The sequence below is a fragment of the Diadema antillarum genome, unplaced genomic scaffold (genome assembly GCF_040938485.1).
Source record: "Diadema antillarum isolate AM-2024a unplaced genomic scaffold, OU_Dant_1.0 seq00001365_RagTag, whole genome shotgun sequence".
Lineage (NCBI taxonomy): Eukaryota > Metazoa > Echinodermata > Echinoidea > Diadematoida > Diadematidae > Diadema > Diadema antillarum.
The window spans coordinates 106,818-133,242 of record NW_027272127.1 but is presented as its reverse complement, the minus strand read 5'-3'; the positions used below and the strand labels follow the sequence as shown (position 1 = coordinate 133,242).

The following is a 26,425-nucleotide window of genomic DNA, read 5'->3' as shown; positions in this document are numbered from 1 at the left end:
ACAACTGGTGTGTACTTCAAGTTTTCTAGCATATAGGAGGAAATCACAAGGAATTTTCGTAGCTTTCACTCATTGCTGCTCTGGCCAGATGCCAGTACCCAGTTCAATCACCAAAAGAGTAAAGTAATTTTACCAATTCATATCAGATTTACAGGAAATGCAGGGCGTGTTAATATTGAAGCTGATTTTAAGGACTGGATGTGAATCTGATCTTCAACATTAAGAATCAAGCACCTAAAAAGAAAGCTAGTCAAGAGACAAATTCCTTTCATATCTACTGTAGATTCTTTAATACGTGATACAATCATCCGGCTGAATATAACACTGCGACAGTGGAAAGTCAAAACAGTGTCTCCATGAATACACACGGTCTTTACACTTAAGATCCTCATACAGTTCATATCAATGAGAACACTGCATTGATCAGCATTTGATCTATCAATATCATATCACACACAAAGTAAAGAATAAGAATTAAATACCATATTCGGTCATCATAAAACTGTATAGCTGTTTGACTTCTGCAATGCATTTATGACTGCTCTCTTGAAGTTAAGACTAGCAGATATAAAGACACAATTCAGGTACAATCATGTTAGAAAAGGTCGTGAACTCTGATCGAAATAAGTGAGTTGGCACGTTTCAGCATCTATAAACTGACCAATATTATCTCTCTGAATTTCATCAACGTGCATTTTGATCCATCAACATTCCAACAGGGATGGCTAGATGCAGAAGTAGGATGGATAAACCCTTTATAACAGTCACAGCAGGGACTTTTTAATATCCCCTTGAGTGGCAGGGGGCCCTAACACACGGGAGCGCTGGAAAATGGAGAGCCAGTTGTGTCCCCAGGCCATGCAGCTGCACACCGTATCATTACATTCAAACATTCAGGTCGTGCAGAACCCCTCCCCACTCCATTATCACAGCCCCCGCCAAGCATGAAATAGCGGAGGCTTACCATAAGGGGGCGGCAGGGGTGGCTCGCAGGGGGTGTTTATCGCCTTCCTGAACTTGCTGAGGTGGGCATTGGGGCTTGGAAGGCAGCGCAGGAAGCCAAACGGACTCATTCGCCTGTCATTTGCATGTCTGTGCTATCTTTACGAGACAAGAGATGGAACATATTCTACCGCACCGGTCACCTCTGAACCAACTTATCGCAGTCTGGCGGAGTTGCCTATCAGGAAGGCTTCTACGCTTTCATGAAATTGTGCACACGATTCACGACACTTGGTAACATGAAGATGGAAACCTACACTCATGCTCACACTTCATAAGCATAATATCCACACAGTTAAATAATAAACCTGTGTGTATCTTTGAATATGCATGCCAATATGATATATCTTCACGCTAGGTGTTGGGCTTGATAGGGTAAGCTGTGAAGTCTGTTGCATCCGCGAAGCAGATGTATCTGGGACGCTAATGTCTATCTTTCCTTCGAAAGTGTCTTACAAACTTGTGTGGCGGCTCGAAAACTTGCTAACTGCGATATTGATATAATATAAATTCAGAGCAGGGCCTCACTGCTTCATACCATACGATACAACTATTAACAGGACTGTCAACCTCTGCAGACCAGAAAACATACAGTCACAAAAAAAAAAAAAAAATGAAGGCAAAAAACAACAAACAAACAATCCATCATATTTTGGTTTACGAATGGCAAAATTGCACATTTAAAGCATGCATTACATAATAACATAAAAAAACAACTTTTTTTTTTTTTACTATTTAAACACTAAAGTGTCTTATATTTATGAAAATATCTAACAAATCTTCAAACTAAATGTTGGCAACCCTGCACTACACTATTTAGGTACACAGACTTCTCCTTGTAGCATGTCTGACCTAGGACATGGGATATATTTGAAAGTTTTTGACAATCTACTTTTGGGGTTTCAAGAGCGCACACTCTCTGTACATGCTCCTGCAGCAGGCAAGAGACCATGTACAGCACTGATCTGTCAAACTCATTACAATTTTCAATACGCCTGCTGATGCTTGGAATCTTTATGAAGTTAACCAATGGATGGATTTTGTGATTCACTCTGATATTTTATCCACTGTAAAAACATATCAAGCAAGGTGGGTTTTCTTTATAGAATCTGTTCGAAGTCACATCTACGAGTGTAACTGGCAAGGCTCTGAACAAAATATCTACAATGCCGCTCTCTTCAGATGGTAGTGAATTACTCAGATAACACTTGTAACTAGACACTGACATTTTGCTCTGGTGGCCCATTTGGGCCACTATAATATTTGAATTTGAAATTTTGGTGGCCTGAAAAAGATATGTAGTGGCCCAGAATAAAAGAAAATACAATTTTACATTTTTAATTTTTGCTGCCCAATAGGGCCACTGAAAGCTAATCGTTTTGGAATTCTGGTGGCCTGACTTCAATTTTTAGTGGCCCTGGGCCACCGCTGATGTCAAGCTTTGTATAATCAAGGAGGTACTGCTTGCCTAGTACCTCCTTGGTATAATATCGCACTCTGCAATGCCCATTTTATGGGAGGCTTAAAAATATCATAAAACCTCTGCAATGCTTGTAGATCATTTCAGGATGAACTGAAGTAAACCATACATGCACTGTTTGCCATAAACACAGCACTTCACAATGCCAGCAAATCAAATTATGTTGCGTGCAATTGAAGCACATTTCACTTTGCCAGCGTTGTATCGAGCAGTAATGGAAAATCATTAGGTAATTGATTTAACCTCCATACTCCATTATTCAAATCATTCACAGATCAGTTGATTAGACCGTAATGTCACTGGATGGAGTTTACCTAGTTTCATGTTATTACACTGTACTGCTTTGCTGCTGTGCATACAGTATGTCATCACTACATTACAATCACACAACATGAGTACATAATAAAGACAAATATTCACTCAAAGTATTTCCAACAAAGAGCACCACGCATCGTGCCTGCATTTCAACAGTCATAACTCTTTAACAAACTTTATGTCTACTTCATGATTTTATTCATACTCAAAACAACAGTCGAGAATCTTAATCCTATGTATGTCATGGCAATATTTCCTTACCACACAAGCTGTATGTCCTTTTCATTTTTTTAATGAAAATACTTACTAATACTTATCGGAACAGTCACATTTACAACTAATTACTAACAAACATAACGCCTCTGGGGTGACAAGACCTTGTACCTGCAAAATGTAAAATGTTCAGAAGAGCAAAAAAACAACAACAAACAAACAAACAAAAAAACATGGAAGCCAAAGTACTGCAGCAAATGGGAGCACATTATGTTTTTTTGACATGCCGTGATGGACCCTTCATTTTTGGGGTAAGACAGCTAGGATTTGGACAGGACATCATTTAACTAATTATCTGACCGTTAATCCAAAACAGTCATTTTCACCAAAATTTCAGATACGAGGTCTTGTCACCCCAGCGACGATAAATTTTGCATTGTTATCGTTTTGTTTCTCTCTCTCTCTCTGGCAGATGTGAATGTTGTAAACAGCATGCCAATCAATGTCACTTTCACAAGATTATTGAACACGGCTTCACTTTGTTACTGCCATGAACTTTAGATTCACACATAATAACTGTGTGTGTAGGTCACTCTGGCTAACAGCTGTTCAATGTACAGCCTATAACACTGCACAAAATTACTAGCAGACCATGTGGAAGTATGGTACTTTATACCCATAGCCAGTCCAGGTGATGAAGCCTGTAGTATGACCCATTAAAGCACTTGTCCATTTAAAGAGAAAACTAGATATATCGCTACGGCGACTGATATGCCTCCGCCATAATGCATGGTTCTCCTAATAGGTCTATAGTACAATGTCTTGACAATGTGTGATGACAGTTTCACACAATTGGCAAAATATTAAAATTACAGGTTTGCTACAAATGTGCTGAATGTTCACTTTCCTAGAACTAGGTTCAATTGGATGAATGATTAAAATGTCAGAGTGCAGGTATTTGGGGAACTGATGATTTTTACTTGACTTTTGACCCTTTTATAAGTTTATGCATTGAGTAATTTTCAAGGTATTGAGAAAAAGTATAATTTCAGTATCAAATGGAAAAATAGCATTATCTAAACCTGGCCTTTGACCTTTGACCTCACAGTTCCAAAGAGAATCACTGTTAGGTTGAACATGCATAAATATGTAAGTTTCATGATACCTTGAGTTACTTTTGAGACATGGAGGAAAAAGTGCAATTCAACACTTTCACTTGACCTTTGACCTTTTGACCTTTGACCTTTTGGCAAGAAACTTCCCACAGAATATATATCGGGTAATACATGCATACATCAAGTTTAAAAAAAAACCTTCAGTCATTGCATAAATATAAGGAAAGTAGTGATATTTTGAGGAGTTGACCTTGACCTTTGACCCCCTGACCTTTGAACCATGACCCCAATTTCCTTAGATAATCACTGCCCATTGGAACAAGCATATATACTAAATTCCATGAAGATATCATGAACCATTTGCGAGATATGGAGAAAAACATGAATTTTCAACCTTTTTTTCACAAAATAACCTGTGACCTTTGACCTTTGACCCAATCCCCTCAGATAGGGCATAAAAATGGAGATCCCGAGTGTGAGAGAGTCATAACCCACGCATCCAAAAGGTCGTGCTTCATTCATTCATCGCAAAGAGCAGGGTGCATTAACCCAGTGAAGTGGTCCGCCCCATGCCAAGTATACAACTGGACCCCATGGAAGACCAGCCAGTAGCACTACATAGTGCAATTGAAATTGACTTTCTAGCCATCTTGCCTTCTACAGATGGAAAAAAAAATGAAAAAAAGAAGAAAAAGAACTGACTGCAACTATAACAAATAAGTGCTAAAAAGAAGAAAATCATGCAATATCCACTGCTCTTGCAACCTATTGCTTATCACACAAACGCGGATTGTACAATAAAAAGAAGACTTTTGGCGGGTATAACACATCCATTCTACATGCAGATTGCATGAGACTTTGAACTTGCTCCGAAGGCAATATCTCCTTCTCAACACCCCCTCCCGCTCTTCAGTGTCCACTTGATCTTGACCAGATCGGTGTTCTGAGGGTGACCGCACACCAGCATGCACGGTCAGAAATCCATTCTGGTGGGATTTCCCTGCTACTCACGATGCACGGCCCGAGACTATTATTCATGCAGGAGTGATGTGGCTGATGGGACACACAGGAGGAGGAGGAGGAGGGAAGCAGCAGGAGAAAGAGAGAAAAAAGATGAAGAGGAGGAGGAGGAGGAGGAGATGGAAGAAGGAAAGTGAAGACAAGAAAGCAGCCAAGAGGTATAAAGGAAGTAGAGGAAAATAATGTGGAAGAAGAAGGGGTAAAGGGCAGAACAGCTGAAAAGAATTGGCAGAGGACGTCTTAAACACAAGAAAAGGTGGAAGAGGAGGCAGAAGAGGAAGAGGAGGAGGAAAAGGAAGATGAAGAGGAAGAGAAGAGGAGGGAGAAGAGAACCAAGAGGAGGAGATGGTAGTTGAGGTAAAAGAAGAAAACAATCAAGGACAAAAGAAAGACATTTGATAGAAGAGAGAGTGTAACATGGAGGAAGAGGAGGAAGAAGAGAAATAGGGGGAGAGAGCAGGGAGGGAGGGGAAAAAGACGACAATTATTAAGAAAGCCTTGGACTCTTCCTGCCCCATTTCACAGGTCAATTCTACCAGCAGATGGTCACTATTGGGTTACACTACGACACAACTTTGCTCCTTGTGGGCCCTTTCTGGTCTGTATGCACTCGGTTTCCTGTGCATTGATGGCAGAGAAAAAGCAACACTATTCATTATGGAAATGCTATTGAAATGGGAGTGACAAGGTGAAGTGGATGAGGCTCGAGACTCTTCGACAGGAAATCCATGGTTCATGTCCAGTCTGGTATGCGTAACCCTTGAACAAGACAGGTGCTATCAGTGTCCCCCTTGACCCAAGTATGAGAAGATGCAGGGGTGATATGGGAGTATGGAAGAAAAAACTATGCAGCCCTCTGAAAGCAAAGCAATAACCAGGGAGGTGTTTTGTCTCACCTCCTTGCACTAACACAGAAATGGATACCCTGGCTAAATAACACAGTGATGATGATGATGATGACGACGACGATGATGAAGACGATGACAACAATGACAATGATTACAATGATGATGATGATGATGATGATGATGATGACAATGTTGATGATGATGATGACAATGTTGATGATGATGATGACAATGTTGATGATGATGACAAAGATGATGATGATGATGATAACGATGATAATGGTTATGATGATAACGATGATAATGGTTATGATGATGATGATGATGATGATGACAACGATGATGATGAGAGTGTGAAGATGAGGGTTATGGTGATGAAATACTCACACAGACAAGAGCCTACAAACTCATTACCGTACAGAGTCAAAAATAAACACTTTTACAGCACCACCAGGCATCAAAGGCAAATACACTGTACTTCCACAGTCCAGGATAGCCTACGAGAAAGCATGCCCAATATAACTTCTTTTAGTTCAAACGTCTCCACAAACTGGCCTCTGGATCGTGACCTTCCCTTCTCCAATGGCGGGGAGTGATATTTCCATCGGGCGAGGTGGAGTGGGAATGGAGGGTCGGAAAGTTCTTGTCCTCAAAGCGAGATGCGTGTGTCATGGGAAGGAGTGACGTGCGTGTCAGGAATCAATATCATGCATTTTATTGGCTGACAGGATATGAGCACATATAGCTTGCATGGATCCACAGTGACAAGCCATACAGGCTGTAGATGGTGGAAAAATCCACACTGGAAGAACTGCGTCTCACTTTTCAATATGTATGATCACATCAATTCAACTACTAAAGTTATGAAAGTTCAGGACAGGAGTAGGCCTACATTTAAAGTCACTGAAAATATCTGATGAGTAAGACAGATCTCAGAGAAGTCAACTTATTATTGACATCACATTTGCAGATTATTGTTGGCAGTCACTGTCAGATTATAATTTGTACAGTCAACATCTTAATGATTAAGGTGCAATGTTTATAAACACACATTGGTTTTGCTCTAAAAACAGTACGCACTTTACTGTATGTACACACTGCCACCTGTTTTTCAGTCTTTGGAATGGAAACTGAAACAGCATAATTACAGTTTACAGTTTGATATTAATTTTTTTTTTAATAGAAATGTGCACATGTTTATAACAAATTGTCCTTCACAATAACAGTGACAATTAACAGTCTGTGGACATTACTGTCAATATTACATTGTATGATGCATTGTTCCATTTCTTTAGATTGGAGCTCAATTGGTTAAATTACAATTCGTACATAATGTGCAATGCACTCTTGAATACAAAATAAACAGGTGGTGTCAGTATTCAAACGATTCAACATTGTGTGTACTGTGCACCATTGATGCAAAATCACCTATTGTCACGCAGAAAGAATGTTTCTCTTGATTCTGCATTTTAACAGTTTATGGCCTTCATTTTTTAGACAATAGAAATAAAAAAAGGTCAAAGCCACAATGGACAAAACTGCTCAAAGAATGATTAGATATGATGCCTTTATCGAGGACAAAGAAAGGCAATTAATATCATTTTCCACTACCCAAATGAAATGAACTTGGTTAACCTTCTGGTAGTAACACAAGAGATTAATCATACGCAAGGCCGTCATCACACTGACATTAAATTGATCCATTATCAAATTACAACCAGCCATGGTGTTAAAGGTAGCTATGTGGATTTAAAAGAGAACGAGCGTGCTTAAAACATATAAATTCAGCAGCCGAAAATTCCTCCTTGTGCACATTCAACATAACAAGACACAAACACGAATGCCTTGAAAGAATCAGGAGAAAATTGACTTGATATAAAAGTACTTTCTATCGGCAGGAGGCCTGCACGGCTTTTTAAAAAGCACATGGATTGATTGTGACAACCTGCACAAACGTTTGCTTAATCATGCACACAACACACACAGGGCGACACAATACACAGAGCCTTGATATGGTTCAAGAACCCATCGAGCAAGGAGATGCAGGGAATCCCATGGTGGATTACCAATTTGGCCGACGACGGCACGAGCCTATATTTCTCAGGGTCACACTTGGCGTACAGTGCCCTAGCAACCACGCATTGCAACATTTCATTAGCACAACGGACACGGTGTGGTTAATAATGCATGGCCCATCATGCCGAAAATACAACCATGCATCAAAACTGGTAAACTGTACAGGAAGCGTTACAATGTTGGCACAGGGCACGAGTACCTTTAAAGTGCTGATAGATCACAGTGCTCGAGTTATACATGAACACAATGTATTCTACAGGCTGTGTGTACAGCCCAGTTGAACCTTGCGTGGCACTCACATCAGTCATGTTGACAAAAGAAAAACTCTACAATATTATTCCAAACAATATGATGACATAAAGCTCACACACAAAGAGTGGGTAATTTTGTATGTTAAGATATATAGCTTATTGTAGAAATACCTGGGTAAGGCTGAAATCATTCACCTCATGCAATACTGATTTTATGGTTAATTTGTTACCCTAGTACGTTGATTTTCATGATCAATTTCCAGATTTTACACACAGTTTTCACTGTGGAATAGCAGAGTATAGGTTGCCCTTGAAAAAAGGGGGACAATGGTTGTCTTTTGTATTAGATCTCTTCCAGCCAAGTGAATATGCAGTGGCAGCTCAGTCCATCGAGCCTCACTGAGCGATGTGCAGTGGGGTGCTAGATAACGTTTGAGGTAGAGAGCTTGCGATTCAATTTGAGGCACACTTTACACACATTTAAAATACATATCAGGTGCCACAGTGCATAATATGTACGAGTACATGTATCTTTGGTTTCGTAACAAGAGACTGGCTTGCATATGTGTTCAAATTTGGTGGTGTTTTCTCTAAAAGGACCTAGTAGCAGGCTAATCAACTCACCTGCTTATGCCAAATAAATTTTGATACTAATCAATTCACTTGCTTAAGTGAGCTATACAATCTACCTTTATAAGTTTCAGTAATTATCCTTGGCAAAGCCTAAAGCGTAATTTTCTTATCATTAGAAATATTGTTTGTTGAAGATATATTTAGAATTTGTATATATACACACATGCCATGCTGTTTGATAAGTTTTGATACAAGAATTATTGCCCTCATACTTTTCTTTAATGATTGTTTGGAAGATTTAGTGTACCATTTCTATTGTATGCCATGACTGTAAATTTTTCATATCCTCATTATCTATGTATGTATGGCACAACTTTTATCACATACTGTACCAGCGAACACAGAGATGAGTGGGACATAAAACCAAAGACGACAAACTTTGGAGATTTACAAAATTGTATATTGTGAAGCTCTGAAAGAGCACAATAAACATGAATATGGGGAAATTTATTATCTTTTATGGAAGTTACATGTAGGTCCTCTTCGAATATTAATGACTAGAGATTTATGTACATTATGTCAACAAATGTGGTGCAACATGTTGATATGCTGTGACAGTCATTTCATCACATACAACGTGTGTAAGTACTGTATACACCATATAATAGTGTATTTTGCTGGGTTTTTATTTCAGGGAATTTTGTGGGTCGGAAGCCACTAGCGTATACACTGTACATTCACCAACATGCGAAAATATCAATTCCAATCCTTAATGTACATGAATGAAACGTGCATGCACACATTGCTCTACTGATTACTCTGCTCTACGATTTTAAATTTAACCATTCGTGAAACTGTCAGGAAGTCCTGTTGGCTAAAAATTAGACTTGACTAAATTAGACTAAACATAATGGCCCGAATTCACGAAGGTGGTACAAATGAAATCATGGACAAAAACCATGGAGCGCCAAGTGTCGCATGGAATATTTCGTTACGAAATTGGTCATTTCATCGACAAAATGACCGTTTCGTTAACGACATTATCATTTCGTGGACGAAATGTTCATTTACTTACAAAACGTAGTCATTTCGTTACAAAATAATCATTTCATCGACGAAATGACTGACTTCGTAATGAAATATTCCATGTGACACTTGGCGCTCCATGGATTTTGTCCATGGTTTAAACCATGGTTTCATTTGTACCATCTTCGTGAATTATGGCCCATGCAGTACTTTCTGACGGATGTTGAAACACACTGTAATTCACACAGGGTGGATGCTCACCGTCTCAAGATGTCACATGATCATGAGATTGGCAATTATTAAAGTCAGATTTTTTTTAATGAATAGATCACTCGTGAAGATGCAGCTCTGTAGTGTCCTTGCAGACACTATTTTTCTGATTATAGGTTAAACACAACAAATAATCAAACAAACCCAGTGCTGTTCAAACAACAGCCATGTAGTCCACAGCTTTCAGTGCAGGTATTACAATGTATGTCAAATTTAGCATTCCTACATGTATTTTAAAATCCTGCACAGTCATTTTACTAGTATTCATCTCCGCCATACCCTCAGAGAGTCAGCTTTGCTGTGCTTCTAAAACTGAATACTTATTAATTCCACATCTTCAGATCCTAGTGTGCTTCAAAGAAAGTTTTCTTAATACGCCATCGGCCATATCAAGCTTGCCATCTTAATGGATTACTTTTGTCACTACACAAAATTGCACCAGCCAGAAGAAAACAAAAAATTATGATAAAGCAGAAATTTTACAGGATATCACATGTCTGGAGGTACAATACCTGGAAAGCTAATACCAACATTCACAGACACCAAGAGGTAGGATAATATGCAAAATTAAATGCTTTCTACCCAGTAAGGGCATACTGTCAGCTCTTAAAGCACTAGAACTGCTTTTGACAGGCAGAAGAAATGCATGTCCTTGACAGAGGCTTTTAGGTTTATATCCTCCATACAATATCTCTCCTATTAAACTCCTCTTTCAACCAGGTGGTACGCATGGTACATACCGACTACCACGTACATACTGACGATATAGTCTGCACTCAGTCTCTCACTCACAGCTCTTTTCCGCAGAATTTTTTCAATTGAAAGCATAAAATGAAAGCATCGATGCAATTTTAAAACTAAAACATGTTTTCAGAGATGAGGCGATAGACCAGTTTCATCGAGGGTAAAAATATGTGCATCTAAAAGCCCATCCTGCAGGGTAAAGGTCACAATTTTAGGTCAGCAAATGGCATTGCGTCTGCTGTATAGCATAGCATACTATTTGCACGCTTTAAGAAAAATGATTTAAAGCTCTGTTCTGCATAGAAATTCTAAATATAATAGCACGTGTGAGCATTAAGATTAGATTTACAACTATTGCAAAGTCATTGCCTAGGACTCTTTACAATTTTAGTAAATCATGATGCAAGTTTTAAACAGGTGTACCTTTGTGTACCTGTTTGATGTATATGTGTGTATATGGTGTGGATCTTTCATATGAATTTAATTCTTTAAAAAAAATAAAATCAAATTTAAATCCTTCATTGCAAACATGAGCTATTTTTCTTTTGCAGTTTCCAAACAAAATGTACTTGCAACTATTCAAGTGTATAACAGAATTTCATTATCTGCAAATGAAATTAATTTCTACTTGTCTGAATCTTTTCCTTGAAAATATGCAGCAACTACAAGAAAGACAATAATCATAATAATTTGCCTTTGAATAGGCCTGGGTCCTTAATAGCAAAAGCACGGTCATTTTCTCCTTGAGATGAACACAGAAAAATTTTCCACATGATTGCAGTATGACAGGAGACTGAATTAATGAGCTCTGGTATCGCTGACAGAACAAGTGCTCGGTGAGGTCAAGATGTGATTTTAACTGCTGGAGGCAGAGAGGCCCAATGCTTCTTGTGGGTACTACTGGTAATCCATCCATCGTCTGAAACTGGCATATCATCATTGCTGCAGCGTTCACTTATCTTGCTTTCACACGTACCGAGAGTGTTTTTATTTCAATGCTGCATTACAAACATGACAGCAAATACGATTTAAATCATCGTTCAAGGGGGGGGGGGGGTGGGGAGATTGTGGCTTCTTTCCAAGTTCCCATCAATTACTGTACTCTTGAGCTGTAAGTGGCACATGCTTTGACGGCAGTGCGAGCATTTGAGGAGTGTGGTCTTTCTGTGGAAGTGGTTGAAAGGTCACAATAAGGTCACAAAGGTCACATAAGCTCCGCCCCAAAAAACATGATTGGAGGTCAAATACGTTCACACGCCTGTTTCGCTCTATACTTCTGACGAAACGTAAATTGGAAAATACCTCCGGACCGTCATTTGAAATGCGACTGGAACTACGATTTAAATCACCATCTGTGATTCCAGTTTGCATTCACATGGTGAGAATGCTTTAATATTTTGAAACACAATTCTAGTGATGCGTGATTACAATCTTGTTTCAAATTAAGCACTCTTGGTACGTGTGAAAGCAAGGTTAGATATAGAGCTCTAAATCTTCATCTGATTCATTCTCCTAGGCATCACCCAATGAGACAGTGGTTTGTACAGAACAGTATACAATGAATGCACATTTTGTCAACAATATTATCAGCTAAAAGAATGATTTGGCTTGAAGAGTGGAATTTCTTCTTTCATTTTCTTTTAAAACATAACATTTAAAGAGTATTTCTGGGTAATGCAAAGAAGAGTTTATTTGAGGATGTTACTGTATCACTTTGATTTTTATGCTATCATTTGCACTCACAATGGTCATGACTATTGATTTAACTGACAAATTTAACTTTTACCCATTTGATTTTTGTGGATTTTTTGCTATATAGATATCAAGTTTTCTTGACTCTACCCCTTGAATTGGTCAGAGTCAAGATGAACGTGGAGTGAGGGTTCCTCTTTCAGCAATGGTCAGTTGGTTTGACATCCCATTATATATTAATATGCTTTACAATTACAGCAAGTGGTTTATAGTGTTACATGCAGTACGTATGCAATATGTTCCAATATGTACACAGTTTACCCAGCACTATGTACAAAACTGTACATAGTTCAATTGGCCCTTCTCAGACCCAAAGGGTTGAAGTGTATCAAGTCTAAATGTCTGATCACATTCTTCTATTCTTTGTGATTACTGGGCAAACAGCTAGGGGAACACTTGAAGTCTGCCTTTCATCTTGCTATCTGCTGCTATATATGTACAAGCTGTGATCTATCCTTAGCTTTAGCATAAAGGCACTGGAGCTGTTTTCACCCTACGTTGTAGTTTGTAGGCTGTTACTTCAATAGCTGCATCAACTGAAGGAGAGACCATTCTCCTGAAAACATACATCAAGCTCTTCAATTTTTACTTTTTTCTTTTGACACTTCCCGTTTTTAATACAGCATTTTTTCAAGGTAGTCTTTACTCAAGACTGCTGTGACACTTGTGATGGGAGTAAACATGCCAGCACAATGCTGGGTACAACGTGTTTAGGTGGTAAAAAAAGAAAAAAAAAAGCTTGCAGTCTGGAAACCAGGCAAGTACTGCTCTGCACTCATACCCTGCTCTTCACAGTGACCCTATTTGACTTTTCCAAGGCAATTTGTTTGCCAAGTGCAGTACGATGTACATTGTACCTGTGGTTGGCATACAGACTGTGCTCTACATGAGGAAATTCAGTCTTTCAGCGGGACAAATACATAAGTCTTGCAAGTGGGGTAAATCCTTGGAAGACAGAAGCTTATGATGTTCCATTGTGTTTCCTGACAAGACTTGACTTTTATAGACTGGTCTGTATATCATTAAATGTACTGTAAAATGAGCACTAACCCACAAGGTATTGTACACATCATGCATCAGAGTACATACTTCAAATAGAAGTGATCATATTGTATTTATGATATAATATGAATAATGCCTCCGGCACCACTTCGTGGCAGAGGCATAAAAATAAACAGAGATCACTCTTATGAGGCATATTTGTAGCACATGAATGAGTTTTAAACACTGCATGTCTGCATCATCACTGAATTAATCAAAGATGTAGGGAAAAATTTGTACTATGAACAACTTTTTTTTAAATACCAAAGGCAGGCATACAATGACTCATATCAGAGTAGAATAACTGGGTTTGACTGCCATCAACACAGCAAATTGATTGATTGATTGTATAATGTGTGCACAGTAATTAATCCACACATGCATTTCAAAAAACAGTGAGACAGTACCCAAATCAAATTGGAAGAGAAACGAAACAAAAACAAAAACAAAAGAAGCCAACAACCATGAAATCATCCTATTGTACTCTCCTATCCAGAGTTATTTAACTGACACCAGGAGAGTTCACAACAATCGCAATATACTGTACTGTACATTTATAAATGACATGACTGATGCCGTGGTCGTATGGTGTTGTGGTTTTTAGGAGACAAGCGATGAATTGCCAATTGAAAACCCCAACAGTGCACCTCACCTGCAACAAAGAGTATGACTTTATTTGTCCATCAAATGCAAGAATGCCCAAACACACAAGACCACCGAGGGAAAAAAAAAGAAAGAAAGAAAGAAGGAAAAACAGGGGTGATGAACGTGTGGCGCCAAAATTGTGCCTCTCTCGAAAATTGACATTTGATGAGGGAAATGACCTTTATGATCCTTGGGTATACAATGCTTTCAGCATTTCACAAGGTACGCCGTGCATTACACAAGAGCTCACAACGCTCTTGACTCAGACAGGGCAATGAAAAAGCATAAATAATTAATGTGTATCTTCACAGCTACCTTTAACTGTATGGGAGTAGCATCAGTGCTGTAGTCCTCGATATTTTTGGAAAACAATGCTACCGTACAAATTGATTATGATATAGAATAAACATGGTATAATGTGTACGAAAATGGCTTGAAAAAAACTAAAAACAGAAAAACAAATGCAGTTTGCATACTTGGGTGTGAGAAGCTAAATTTATGCTTCATAAATGACTTTGTACATGTATTTTCAATTTCACGATTGTTTCAAAATTTAAGCAATTGGTAATTCATCTTTAAGTGCTGCTACATCATAATGAAAAGTAAAAACCTGTAATGCCAAGTATCAAGTTATATTCCTCTAGCTAAAATGATCACATCCCACACTAACAAAGAAAATTCCCTTGCTACATTTGTACTTTACATATCACTTCGAGTCCTGATTTTTATTACACAATGCAAGCCAATACAAAAAAGAAATGATAACAATAATGATAAAATAATTGAAAACATCGGTGTAGGCATGTTTTGAGATATATTTTATACCAGGGGCCTATTTCATAATGAGGTTTGCAATTATTTTCGTTGGATTAATTACAGTTGTTGTGGCAACACTCCGTATATAACTATAATATGATCCATTAGTTTAAATCAACGAAGTTGATGCCCCAATGATAACAATTATTGCAAGTTTAGATAAAAGAACTGTATCAAAACTCATGTGAAATGGGTCCCAGATACCAAGAAACAACTGGCAGAACTGTTTCTCACAGTTATACTTTCACAGCTTAGTAATGAGGACAAGAGAGGCAGTAATTTTGGACAAGTTTTGTGGAGTTAAAAAAAGAAAGTTGGCAATATTCAATTTCATTCTTACAACTAGTGTAAGATTCAGGCAGACTGAATGACTTTGTTCCCTTAAACTTGACAATCATAAACCAAGAAAGTTCAATGGCAAGTTAACACTCAATCACAAACAAGACATACCATTGTGAAACTTCGTGGACATAAGGAGTGCGCGAGCGGTGCACACACGCGCGGATTATCTATAACGTGTAATTTCAGGCATCAAAATTTGTATACTGATGCGATATGTTGAAATATGTCATATTTCTTGTTGAGGACACGGGAGGGGGCGAAGCGATTTGAAAAGTAGACAAAATGTTCTTTCTTTTCATGTAAAGATTTTTTTCCGGAGAGTATTTATCTTCGCTGCTTTTCAAGTTTTAATTTGGTTAGGCATTTCCACTTCTTGTGAAAAGTCTACGGAAAATGACGAAATTTCCACGACTTCGTTCATACTCGCTGGTTATCAACATCGATCAAACCAGAACCGATCGCATCAACTTGGGGCGAAGTGTTTTGGATAGTGCGGGTTGTAATCTACATGACTATATAAAACTCATTGCTATTGGTTATTTAACTCCACTGCTTTCTTTGAATAAAACTACTGATCAATTGGAAAAATTGCCTCAAAAGTAGGAAACCCAGCGATGACGTAATGGGCGATACTATTCATCGCATAGGGAGATGACCGAATGTACGTGGTATGTGCGTACAGTCCGTTGTCTCATTTCCCACGCGAGAAGCTGGATTGTGACAACGGAGATTTTCCCAACTTATTTTGAAGAGGAATCCGCCTGTTTTGTCCGAAAAAAACTCATTACATCGGCCATGAAGGTGGTTAAAATGATCGAGTATGCTTTAGGATTGGTGAAAGCATACATAATGTCATGAAAAAATGTCTGCATAGCCAGAAAATGAGGTAAATGATGAGGTCTTTAGGCACCCAAAAAATGAACGATCGTTTCGTTGCATTAAGTCCCACATGTACAAAGTTGCGTATGGTTAAGTACAGTAGACGGGCTTTGACACTCGAGCTGTGCCCACAGAACTCTGTGGCAGTGCCTAGCCTGCCTGTGTAAATCCTTGGGGCATTTCAGGAAGCATTTTGTCCAACAAATCTGTCGGACAAATTTGCTCTCAGGCTCAGATACAAGGATTTCCGTAGATTGTAACAGTTTGTCAGAAAAATATCCGACCAAATCGCTTCATGAAATGCCCCCCCCCCCCCCCTGCAATGCAGCGAACCCCTATTTTAATAATGGAAACGCCCGGTCTCTTTGTTATCTCCATTCAAGCGTGACCTGAGTAAACAACGTGACCCGGTGACCTGAACGTGCACACACGTTGTTTCTCGGAAGGCTTGTGTCCAAAATTGGGGGAAACTTTTCATAATGATACAATACGAAGATGATCTATGTTACCACCTCAGGTACTTACCATTTAATATTGGTTTGTCAATTAAATGCAGTGCTCTCAGCTTCACCTGTAACATCTCAAATCCTTTACACTAGGTCATCATCGCTAAATTATTTCAACTCTTAAAGAACAATTTGATATGTGGAATTATTGAATTTCATCTCTGTATAATTTTGATTATAAAATCTATAGACAGCCAATTTTGAACAATTTCCATGCAAATGATTGGGTCAAACTTGTCAGGCCATGACATCAACATGATCTTATGATAAATTGTGCATACATCACTCCAGTGCAGGTAAAATGTTGGAAACTGTAAAATGCCAAAATTTTCTTAGTGTTGATCATATCCTGACGAAGACTATTCAAAATTTTTTTACTTATTTATAGAAGTTAACTTGAACACAGATTTTCCCCTTTAATGATTGTCCTATAAGTGGAAGCTTAACCACACTGTAGCTACTTGTATATAATGCAACATGTACTGACACTCTGTCTCACATAATGTGCCTCACACGAGTTTCAACAAGTTCAATTCTCACCTTGTTGCCTGCTCCCCTTGAACAATGCACTGAACCTTGTTTGAGCCAGCTGTCTTCTTGTCAAATTCTAATCCTGAACACGACCCCTGGGCAGTTATCCCATGTGAGTTTCAGTGAGTGAGTGGATCACCTTCTTGCCTTCTTAATTGCTGCAACAAGGTACAAGGGCAAGTTTGGACAAGGCACCTTGAACTCACCTTTTCACCCTAAAAAGAGCACCATGTAGAGTGAGGAGAAGTTGCCTTTTTACCTATTCACCTCAAAGACAGTGCTTTAATACAAAAAGCAGAGACTCCAACTCTCCCGCTTTCGACGGGAGATCTCCCGCCGAAAGCCCATTTTTGCAAAATCCCCCGTTCTCCCGCTTGAGATTTAATTTCTCCCGCCCTGGCTCTGTGTCTCCCGCTTGAAATGATTTCTTACTTATTGTCAACGTATGTTGAAAAATAAGCCTCAGATAGCACGGAGAGAGAATCTCAAACCCTAGAACTTCGCGCACGTCAAGTTAGAGTCTCCCGTTTGCTAGGGGTTTCAGGCGGGAGAATCTCCAGATCAGAAGGGGCTTGGGGTTATGGTCTCTGAAAACGTGCAAGTTCAAACAAGTCAACTTGGCACCATGAGACTTTTGAGAAGTTGCCTTCTCAATATCCCGAAGATGGGGCCTAAAAATTAGAAGTTTGAATAAGTGACTTTCTCACCACAAATACTGTAATCGTAACTGCATTGTCTGCTTTCAACTGACAGACATATGTACCATCTCTTCAATGTAGTCCTGAGTTTAGTGAAGTACGGACATTACCGAGTTCGGTATGACATCATTTCCTTTGTTGCTTTGAATTTTAAAAGAGAGCGATAGACAGAGAGAGAGAGAGAGAGAGAGAGAGAGAGAGAGAGAGATGAACTAGCATTATCTACAGAAGAGCATAATTATCATCATTTCTTTTTTACATCAGTTATAAAAGCTGAGGATGTGGGGGTCAACTATGAACATTTGTATGCTAGTGAACAGTAAGTTTTTATTAAACTCTTTTGATAAAAGGGGACTAAATGAAACATGATACTTAACTAGCAGATTCATCAGCTCTTTACACACTGTATTCATATTTCCTAAAGTACAAATATCAAACGAGTTCACAAACTATATGGTTCCTCAACAAACATGACTGAGTAAATGTTTGCACCATTGGGCAGTATTAAAAGCAGGCAAAACAAAATATTTGCCGAAGCAGCTTGTCTCGGGCCCACAACACTCCACAGTACAAGTTTGATCCCATTATCTCTTCAACAAGGAGAATCTGATTTTTTGTTTCTTTTTTTACAGCCAATGCTTTTCATATCAAACACAGTCACAATGGAGGGGGCAAGGGCAGTATTCCATTCAGAAAGAATCAATCTAATGAAATATAACTGCACTTTCAAGTAAACGGAAGAACAGAGAGTATCTGTCCAGATGAAATACATGTATCTATATTCCCGGTGGTGCATTCATTTCCATCAGCACTATAGTCTAGCTTGTTAAACACAACTATATACTGACCATGTAGCATCTCAGGTTTGGATTTGGGACAATGAAATTCTGCAGGATCAGATTTTTCATAATGTTGATTTTGAGAAAGCACCGAAGCGACAAACTAATGTCGTATTTCAAGCTCCATGCTTTGCAGAAAGCTCATATGATGACAACACTCTTTGAACTAAATTGCAATTATCAGTGAATTCTTGACTCAGGCGGGGTTTAGAGTATGAGACTACGCTGGTATTATATATAATGAACAAGCATCAAGTCAGCTAGGCATTCAACTTTCATCTCAATCCGCTCCAGGCTTTTATGAAATTAACAACAAGGTCCAAGTGAATAGGCAGAGGATAGGTCCATTAACTTTAGTCTGGGCACACAAACCATTTCTATCATTTTCCCCAAAACGAACCTTCTAATTCATGACTCAAATGCAAATTTCACATTCTTCATGTAAACTACGCATCTTAAGCCTATCATCCTTCAGTATACAGCTGTAGCTAATGCATAGACTTTATAACGTCAATGGTTAAAGAAACCACTGTAGTTTGAAAACTATCATGATCGAGCACATCACCGCCTCCAACCGTAGACTACTACTCGATGCGACCGTTAATCTGAACTAGATATGAAAGCTCCACTTCAAAGGCTGCACTCTCTCAGATGGCACTGAATGCACTAGATACTGTTAAGTAAAACATGTGCTGTGCATCCATGCATCTCATGATGGCTACATCTATGCAAATGAGATCTTACCCCCCACATTCCCAGAAGAGAAAATTGTGCTTGAAAGGCACACGAGTCCTCTCCTCTTGTTACTGAAAGAGCTGCAGTACACTGTCTAGTTGCACAGTAGATAACTGATAATGTACATTTCATTCAGCAACATTCAGCAACATTTGCTGATATTTTCCACCTGGTGGTTTTACACTTCATTTATCACATTCATATCCCTCACTAACCCCATTGTTACTCTCTTCTCCCCCTCCCCCCTCTTTGATACAGTAGTACCCATAATTGATTCTTGCACAAAACTTTCACTGAGCAACATTATCCTCAACATGAAAAAGGCACACGCCAATTTGCTGAGTCAGGCAGGGTAGAAAGAAAATACAGTCAACCTTGCTTAAGTCGACCTCGCATTTAAGTCAAATAATCACCCATGTCGAAGGTCTTTTCAAGTTCTCTTCTCTTTATATTCTATTCATTTAAGTCCCTCATAAGCCAAATTTTCTCTTCATGGTAAAGTTGAAGCTATTTCTTCAGTCCAAATAGATTTGACTAAGGCAAAGTTGAGTGTAATTGTATAAAGTGCACAGGCAAAACAAAATATTACTTTATAAACATTGATACAAAATACCATCATTCCAAAGGAAAGAATCCCACACTCCCCTTGATGTTCATACAACGTACTTGTATAGTGTGCCACTGAATTTTAAAAGAAAAGAAAGACAGACAGACAGACAGACAGACAAGCAAACTGTCAGACAAATAAATAGAGGTAGAGAGAGATGGATGACAGGTTGGATGCATGGAGTCAGGAATTAAACCGCATTTTGCCATGTTTTGACTTTTCTCCTATAACCATCACTTACAGAGTACTTTGTTTTGCTCAAGGACCAATCACTAAAAAAAGATGAAATATATTGCCTTCTGTGGAAATATAACATGCACATGAACATCTTTAACTAAATGTTAATCCGGAAAAAAAAAATCTACTGATCTACCAGGAAGCAATTTTTTTTTTTTTTTTGTGAAATCAATGAAACAATAAGGTTAAAAAATGCTTGAGTAAAATTGGAAGATGGTGAAGAGAAATGAGAGCATTTGAATGATGATATCTTCCAGATATTATGGGCAACTCCAACAGCCATCTTATTTTTAACTGAAGAGCTCTTTGCTTGTTTTGAACTGACCTTTCATTCTGAGTCACATTATTTTTGTAAATGTATGGTAAAACATTCTCAACTCCATTGTCATCATACCAGGTTGTGTGTAGCTAAGTGCAGACAGCGGAACACACAGGTCAGTAAGAAAATATCCAATTGCACATTGAGATTTAAGCTCGATTAAGTTTCCTGCAAGTGTGACCAGGTTTAGGCAGCAACGTTGATACTCGTGTTACGGCACCTGACGCTGGCTTGTGACACCCGAGGTGCCAAACCGGCCCACACATTTCCAGAATTAGTCCTCAGAAGCTTGCAGCAGCTGCAACCCTGTCACAATCAGCAGACACCTTAGCCAGTGATTACTTGAGATAATATTTTTACAGTCTTTATCTGCGGCAGCTCAGGCTCCTTGTAAACTTGAAGAGGCCACTGGCTGAATACTGCAAGGACACACTTATCAGGAGCGCATCTTCCTATCAGTAAGTGTGTAATCAGTATACACATATCTGATTAGCCAGGTAACACTGGCTGCTCTTCAGTAATGACCATCAAAAAAAAAAAAAAATCAAATCACAAACTCTCCAGATGCTAGTGTAGGTGATATGAGAACTGGGGTTTGGAATCATATACTCTTAGTCTTATACAACAAATGTATTTTTCTTTTTGCCTTCATGTATGAATATTATTCAATTGATGCTACAGTATTTCATATTTCTCTATCTCCTAGAATGATACCAAAAAAAAAATGAACAGTCATGTAAAACTTTTTCTTTTAAAACATTTGCTTCCTACGTATAAATGAACAAAACTGATAGAACATATTCCATTTTAAAATGGAGAACTGGATTATTAGCAATGTCTACATACGTAAGTACATGATGTTCACTGTATAAAAAACATGGGATCATAAATTCAAGCTCTTGCATAAAAAAGCACATTGTATCCGCACAGATTTTTCTTTAAGTGCACTGTATAAAATCACATTTAAAACAAAGCAGATAAGTGCTTTGATGGTTGTTGTTTTTTTCATTCTTACAATTTACAGTTTGTGTGGGTGTCTTCTTCTTTTTTTCTCTCTCTCTCCTTCTCTCTCTTTTTCTGACTTGTAATTCTGACTGTCATTCAGACATATTTTATACATCACATTTCATTCCAGTGTGGCTTGATAAAGCAAGAGTGATATACTAAAAGGCAGGTGGTACTTCTGTAGTTGATAAAGTTATGAATGGAAAGGATCAGCCACAATGAATGTAAAACCAGGGAGGTGGGGTAAAACTGTATGGTTGCCCTGTGCGATGTGAGGAAGGGGTGGGGGAGGAGTTGTTAACCTGACAAGCCAATAAATGATGCATAAAATTTGATGATGCGCTGTACACTGTACATTGCAAGCCAGCAAGCGTGCCAGAAGGCATTTGTATAGATCTATAGCCACAAAACCTGGTCATGGAGAGCTTTCCCATGAACATCAGCTGCTCTGCCAGATGCTTGACATATCACACAGTACCATCACAATTCAAGGAGCTGCCATGGTGGAGAGGGGGAGGGGGTTACAAGAGGAAGAAGAAGAGGAAGAAGAGGAGAAAGAGGAGGAGGGGAGGAGGACGACATCAGCCAGTCCTACTGTCATTTCTCCCAGCCCCACCAGGGAGGCGAGACTTGTCACTTCCCTGGTCCCACAATGGTTGGCAAGGTTTCTGCAGAAATCAAGTTAGTTTTGCAAAGGAAAGGTAATGACTTGCCTCCTGTATAAATATATATACCAAGTTTTTAGGAAAGTGCAACATCAACATCACAACTCATATAATTTCCTTAATTAAACAATTTGTGTTCTTACTAATACTGTCATCATTATCATGATTATTATCAAACATACTTTTGCAATGGGAATGATCATTTATCATTAATTTGTCAATTGCAATCAAAATAAATGAAGGCAAGGCTCAGTGCCTATTGTCATGGCCTTGTGTACAATGTATATTTTAAAAAATAGCATAAAATGGCTATTATTGTATTAAATGATTCTCAAACAAATTATGAGTAAAGGTATGTTTGAATAACATTTAATCAATCTAAACTACTTTCATGATATTATGGTACTACATTAAAAATGTGACATTTCTGGAAAATATCTAGAATCACCACGTGATGACATACAGACTGTATTCTCCTGCCAATAAGCGGTACATAAACAGTGTATCAATTTGACCCACATCTACAATTGTAGCTTTAATATGTAAAGTCTGCATTGAAAAATAAACAGAGGAAAAAAACACAACAGATATATTGTGTGCATTGATAAGCCCCAAAGACATTCACGGAAGTAGATCAAGACTGTCTTTATCATGATGATCTTGAAATGAAGTTTTTGTAGGACCATGTGCTATGACACCGGGGTCGCAACAAGCCATGCACTCAAACTCCCGACTTTTCTGATCAAGTGGTACTCGTTAATACAATTCTGTGTCTTATCAACAATGATAAGCAATGTGTGAACAAGCTCTTGGTTAGAGTCCTAGTAAGTCTCTTATCATGGACAATAGCTACCATTAATGGTAAGATGCTTGTAGTGTGAACGTACATTTCACATAGCTTTTGACCTGTAACTAGGCTATGACAATAACTCGGTTAACGATTTACTAGTGTCGTGTTGTTGGTGCATTGTTTCTTGCTTTTGAAATTGTCATTTTGTTTATCACCTGTACGGGTGTTTGCTTAGAAATTGGTTCATCGCTAGCCCCAAGCTCTATCCTTCTCTTGAAGAGATGCCCCAAGTATTGAAATAATGCAATAAAGAGTATATGTGTGGTAATATTCACGAAATTGGATGACACTTCATAATATCATTCTAATTAAATTCTTCTTCTTCTCTGTAGCTCGATGTGCCCGGCTGCTACCATTTGCTGACTATTGCAAGTCAACTGGCACAGACTATTATGAGGGGTTGGCATCTTCGAACTGTTTTCTTGTGCATGTCCATGGAATGTTTAGTTATCGACATAGGGACGCATGATCACATAAACCCACATAAAACAAGACAGTAATCCATCTCCTTGAAGATCTATACTCCATGTCTCAGCTCAGTTGAATCATTTTTCTTGCCTTTTGGACAGATGGCGCCAAAAGGACATCAGCCAGACAAGTTGTCTTTCCCAGATGATGAAAGTTAATGGTTCCTCCTAATCATTTAACAATAATGTAAATAAATTGAATCTATAGCACAAAAAAAAAAAACAAATGAAAATTAGGTTGTTCATGCATAAAGCAAATATATAGTTTGGAGTCTGTATAGAAATTTGTTGATTACAAAGTGGTGCATATTCTGCTACTTTTGTAAGGGCTACTAGCCAAACTGGAATAATAAAACAAAAACAAAAACAGTAAAAACACAAACCGTCACAAGAAAAAACTACATGTATCTTTAAGTTATGTAGGTGTGTCTAGAGTATAGATGACAGCCCAGTAAATTCAAAGGTAAATTTGGCCTTATAAATATAGCCACAGTTTTAAAGATTTCTAGTAATAGCAGCAAACACATGAGGCAGATATGCAACTCCAACTACATTTAATAGGGTAATTAATGGTCTATACTTTATGATGGCAGAGGAAAAATCCAATTATGATTAATTAAATTTTTTTCCCATTACCTTCAGTTGTTTGTACTTTTTCTTTGCTGCACTGTTCAAGTCCTCATGCACTTTATCCAGCAGCCAGATGAGAAACTCTTGTGCATCATGTTGTTCGTTCCCACGATACTGACTTCCATGCTTGGCAACTGTTCGCTTGAATTCTGTTGTGTGGTGGGGTGAGTACTTGCAGCCCCATATTGCCCTAAGAAGAACTGCAAGTTGTTCGGTGACTTCTCCCTTTGTTCCAAATTTTTTGCTCACTTTCTTGGTGCGATGCAGATCGGAGCGGTACTGTTCCAGAACAAAATACTCTGCAAGCAGATCAGTGTTGCTTAGACACTGGACGATGGCATTCATGAAGCAAGTGTTACCATGGTTACGGAGACCGGAGAGACCAGGAACGCGTCCATGTAGGAGGACAGGGCTGCAGGGGGGAGACATGGGGGAGAACTGCTCAGCGTCGCCGTTGGCGATGACACTTCCAGCTAACCCTTCCTGTTCTTGTGAAGGGCCAGATGATTTGGTGTCCTCCATGCTCCCAATCTGACGCACCATCTTCTGGATCAGTGATCCAAAGGCCTTGAAAGACGGCTTCCGGGAGAGCTTCTTCTTTCCGGGACTGCCGACAGACGAAGAGAAAGAAGAGTTCAGACTATCATCGTGGTCACTCCCACTGCTGTGTTTGGTAGGAGTGTTGGAACTTGACACTGAGCGAGACAAGATGGGCCGGGGGCTAGACTCTCTGTTGTAACCACGGTAACGGTCATCTCCCACTGAACCACTGCTATGTTGTATGGATGTTGTCCTTGATTCAGTGTGTGACAGTCTAGAACCGCTCTGGGACTGGTGTATTGTCTGTGACGCCCTGTATGCATAGTCTTCAGACCCTAGGTGAAAACTAGCAGCTCTTGTTACAGATGAAAGGTATTCTCTTTGGCCATTTTCTCTGTGGTAAAGGACCTCATGCATGTCCTCTCTCTGGGTATACCGATGCAGCTGGTTCGTGCCAAATGCTTGCTGCTGACTGTGGGGATAACTGAAAGGATTAACATCTCCATAGCTGTGGCCATTTAATAAATGTCTCTGAGTCCTTCCTTTGGCTCTCACAGAGCGGGGCAAACTTGCTGTTTTACGCTTCCACAATTCATCTCCGGAATGAGTTTCCATTGCTACTGCTGCATGTCTTGACGGTGGAGCTCTCGATTTATTCCACTGGGCATTATTATAATCCATGTGTGAGGAGTGTTGCCTTGAATATCCATTCACGTATCCCTCAGTTGTGCTTCTAGCCCCGTAGCTCCGATCACCTCGCGAAACCCGAGCGCAGGCTTGCGGCATAGCAGCCGCTGTGCTCCCGTTGATTTCCTGTTGTCCCCCACCAGACTCGTTGAGTGCGGCATCGGACACAGAACGTCCGTAAACGGAACGATTGGCCATTGCTCTAGACTGTAAATACAATTTCACTCCACTGCACACTAAGATCCTGACCAAATCATTTCGTTTAGTCCCTTTTTAAGACTGCTAAAACGGTGAAACATAGAGGTCCCCTTTTCCTGGCCATATCCCTTTCTAGGACACCAGACACTATCCGATGATGACACTATGCTATATATGCAGAGATCGTATCTCAGAGAGCTAGCTAGCTAGCAAGAGACAGAGTGTGGCGCTCGCTGCGCTGCATGTTGATGAGGAGGCGAGCGCTTCTCCTAAACGCACGCAGAGAGCTACCAGTTGATGTCGCCGCGGAAAATAATCGTTGCACACTGTCCAGTGGTGGTACTGATGGAGCTGAACTTGAAAAACGTCAACGCTGTTCACCACCCCCCCCCCCCCCCCCCCACCCTCCCTCTGCTCTGCATCCGTATACTTTTCAGTGGTACGATTGAGCAAGATTAAGCGAGAGGAGAGAATGGTGGTATGCAAGTCGGAGGAATTCAAGG

General features: G+C 39.2%; 1 protein-coding gene across 1 annotated transcript in view; it reads right to left on the bottom strand.

The window, feature by feature from the left end:
* Positions 1-26,069, bottom strand: part of LOC139708663 (ubiquitin carboxyl-terminal hydrolase 31-like) — a 95,798-nt gene extending 69,729 nt beyond the window's left edge. Inside the window, exon 1 of the mRNA XM_071620598.1 lies at positions 24,504-26,069. Within this exon, the coding sequence (XP_071476699.1) occupies positions 24,504-25,922 (1,419 nt within the window). The 5' untranslated portion in view covers positions 25,923-26,069. The remainder of the gene's footprint in view (positions 1-24,503) is intronic.
* Between the last annotated feature and the right edge of the window lie 356 nt (positions 26,070-26,425).